This window comes from Puntigrus tetrazona, chromosome 11 (genome assembly GCF_018831695.1).
Source record: "Puntigrus tetrazona isolate hp1 chromosome 11, ASM1883169v1, whole genome shotgun sequence".
In the NCBI taxonomy this organism is placed as follows: Eukaryota; Metazoa; Chordata; class Actinopteri; order Cypriniformes; family Cyprinidae; genus Puntigrus; species Puntigrus tetrazona.
Genome location: NC_056709.1, coordinates 15,646,174 through 15,649,152, shown reverse-complemented (window position 1 = coordinate 15,649,152; position 2,979 = coordinate 15,646,174). Strand labels below are relative to the sequence as shown.

At 39.5% G+C, this 2,979-nt stretch overlaps 1 protein-coding gene across 1 annotated transcript; it reads left to right on the top strand.

The window, feature by feature from the left end:
- The first annotated feature begins 807 nt into the window (after positions 1-807).
- Positions 808-2,592, top strand: LOC122353685 (trichohyalin-like). The gene is made up of 7 exons (XM_043251558.1): positions 808-964; positions 1,095-1,206; positions 1,284-1,388; positions 1,480-1,671; positions 1,839-2,054; positions 2,145-2,297; positions 2,453-2,592. Exons 1-7 carry the CDS (start codon positions 909-911, stop codon positions 2,573-2,575), a joined length of 957 nt encoding a protein of 318 aa, XP_043107493.1. The 5' UTR covers positions 808-908; the 3' UTR covers positions 2,576-2,592.
- The last annotated feature ends 387 nt before the right edge of the window (positions 2,593-2,979 follow it).

Here is a 2,979-nt window from a genome sequence, read left to right as displayed (position 1 = left end):
CGGACTCCCGATCGACATAGTCCACTGCAGCCCAGAAGCCCTGAGCTCAAGCGATCCGCCAGCCTCAGCCTCCCAGTAGCTTGGATTACAGGCGCCGCCACCGCACCCGGCGAGAACCCGAGAGACTCAACCTGCTGCTCAACCTGCCGCTCGCTGCGCCCTCTAGCGCCGAGAAACAGAACGTCGTTTTAAAACATATTTGGCACATTTTCCACAAGTCAGTGGAGTAATCATGCTGCAAACTCACAGAAAAAAACATTATATCTTACTTAAAACGTAGTCATATAGAAAAGGGAAAAAAAAAACTATTTTCTGCTTTGGTGACTTCTTTCAAAAATATAAAAATCTTTACAATGGAAGAGTTTAAAATGACCAGAGACTGTTTGTACCAGTGTGTACTCTTTTTATTATTTACAAAATATAGCCTAATATATGCAAAATGCATGCGGATGTATTTATTTACTTTCCATATATTTACGTATTTATTTATTGTCGTACAGGAGCTTCACTCATCCTGTTCGGTCCTGGACCAATAAAGAGTCTCATCGGTGAGAGCCGGAGCCAATCAGAGGACAGGATTCCAGGCATCTAGTAAAAAAGCGATGCGTCCGTGTAATCTTAGATATTAGTCGATAGGTATTAGCCCCAAAAAAAGTAGAATTTATTAGAAGGAACGTTTCCAGCAAAACTATGTTTTACTGTCAAGTGCTTTTCTTAATGTGACAAAAATGCTTTATTAAGTTGCATTTGTTGCTATTGCATTTCATATAAACAAATAAAACTAGTCTCCAGGCAACATCACGTCAACAAAATTAACCATAAACACAACAAACGCCACAGCGCATTTTTTAAATGTTATAAAACACTCGCAGAAAGTTTGTCCACGGTGTGCGGAGATAAAAAAAAAGATGAGTTTCAACGCGGAAGAGTACTATCGGTCGGTTTTTGACGAGCAGCTCGCCTCGTAAGTAGTACATTACACCACAAGCAGAGTTTTTATCAGGAGCATTAATGCGTCGTCGACTATAGAGTTTCATCGAAGTCGTTGAAATGTAGCTCTTCGTGTATTCAGCGATTTATACTGAATCTTTCAGGACTATCGAGGATTTGGAGAAAGAGTCGGAGGAAAAGACGAGCTCGATGCTTCTCGCGGAGGACATCGAGGAGAACAGGAGAGCGACCATAGCCCTGGAAGAGCAGGAAAAGGTGCTTGCATGAAAGAAAGAAAGAAATATTTTAGCTGTTCTACTTTAAATGACTGTAGTGTTTTAGGTTCTTGTCAGGAGTTGCAGGGGAAGCGGGAGCGTTTGCGAGAAAGAGCCGAAAAGGTGTCAAAAGAAAAGGAGGAACTGAGGCAGTTAAAACGGGATACTGCTAAGGAGCTGCAAGTAAGACTAGACTCTGAAACACTGCATGGATAACGAGTAAAGTGAGTTAAACATGACTGCTAACCTCGTATTCCTCTTTCTTTCACTAAAGGAAAATCAGGCCCAAAAGCTGCAAGCCATCCAACATGCAAAGGAAGAGGAAGAAAAAATCGAAAAGCTAGAAAAGAGCATTGAAGAACTGACGAAACGGTATGAAGGCCTGCTCGAAGAAAGACAAGAAGAGCACCGGCGTAGACGGCAGGCCAAACTAAACCGGGAGAGCAGTGCAAAGATGCCTGGAAAGGTAGTCCTAGTATTAATAGCTCCTTTTTTTGTCTGGAAAGGGGACAAATACTGAAACTACTCAGAGAAAGCGTCAGGCTGTTTTCAGTTTTCTGATGAACGAGACAGGTGGAGTAAAAAGAAAGACACCGAGTCGTGTTTTAATGTTTTCTTTTGTTTCTTATTGAGTTTGAGGACGCCGATCGACGCCGTGAATGCCGTAGAGCAGAGTACCTGAGAGACGAAAACCTACGACTTAAAGCTGAACTGAAAGAAATCGATCGCTCAAATCTGGAACTGCAGAAGGACATAAAGGAGGAGAAGACTCGTATCCTGCACCTCTCCGAAGAGCTGAGGCAGAAGAAGACAGAGCTGGAAGACATCACAGCAGAAACAGAAAGATTGGTAAAAACATTCACACGTTTAGAGCGTTAGACACAAAAAAAGACCTCCTTCTGTAGGCTACGGCCTTTAAAGATCACAGCTGTTCCACAGAAACTGAAACTAGAGGAAGAGCTCACCACTGAACATGAAGACGAGGTCCTGAACGCTCAGATAAAGGCCGGGATTCGTTCGATGTATCAAATGATCGCACCTTACTGGAAAGAGTCTGAAGCTGTTGAGGACCCCTTCAAGCAGCTGCAGCTGGTGAATAATGAGAAACACTTCTGGCATCCCTGATTCATTTGTTGATGATACGGTGTTTAAAGTGAAATGCGGTAAAGTAATAAAATGGCATTAAATGGCAATGTGTGATTAAATGCAACTCATGGTGATTTTTCTTTTTTTAATTTTCCCTTCAGATTCGAAAACAGTTTCAACTTATGAAAGCTTTTGGTGAAGAACAAAAGCAGGTGAAACTAAAGACAACAAGCAGCGGAGATCCAAGCTCTGAAGATGCACTAAAATCAGACAGATGTACCTAAACTACATAATAAAATCACAGCATTGTGTCCTGGATGCTATACTGAGAGGAATAGATTTTTATTTAAATGTTTTTGTCATCATTTTTGTTGTGAAGGATTGATGCATTAAAACATTGTTGGATTGAAAAGTGCATAATACACACACACACACACACACACACACACACACACACATATATATATATATATATATATATATATATATATATATATATATATATATATATATATATATATATGATTTAAAAAAAGAAAAAAAACATTTGCGTAGTAATTTCTTATAGTATGAATTTTTAAAAGTCATGTAATAAATGTAGGGAAATAATAATTTGCTCACGTTGAATAAATGACTTTTCAGTCGTAATCATTTTCAAACAGAAATTAAAAATTTTAAACATATTTAA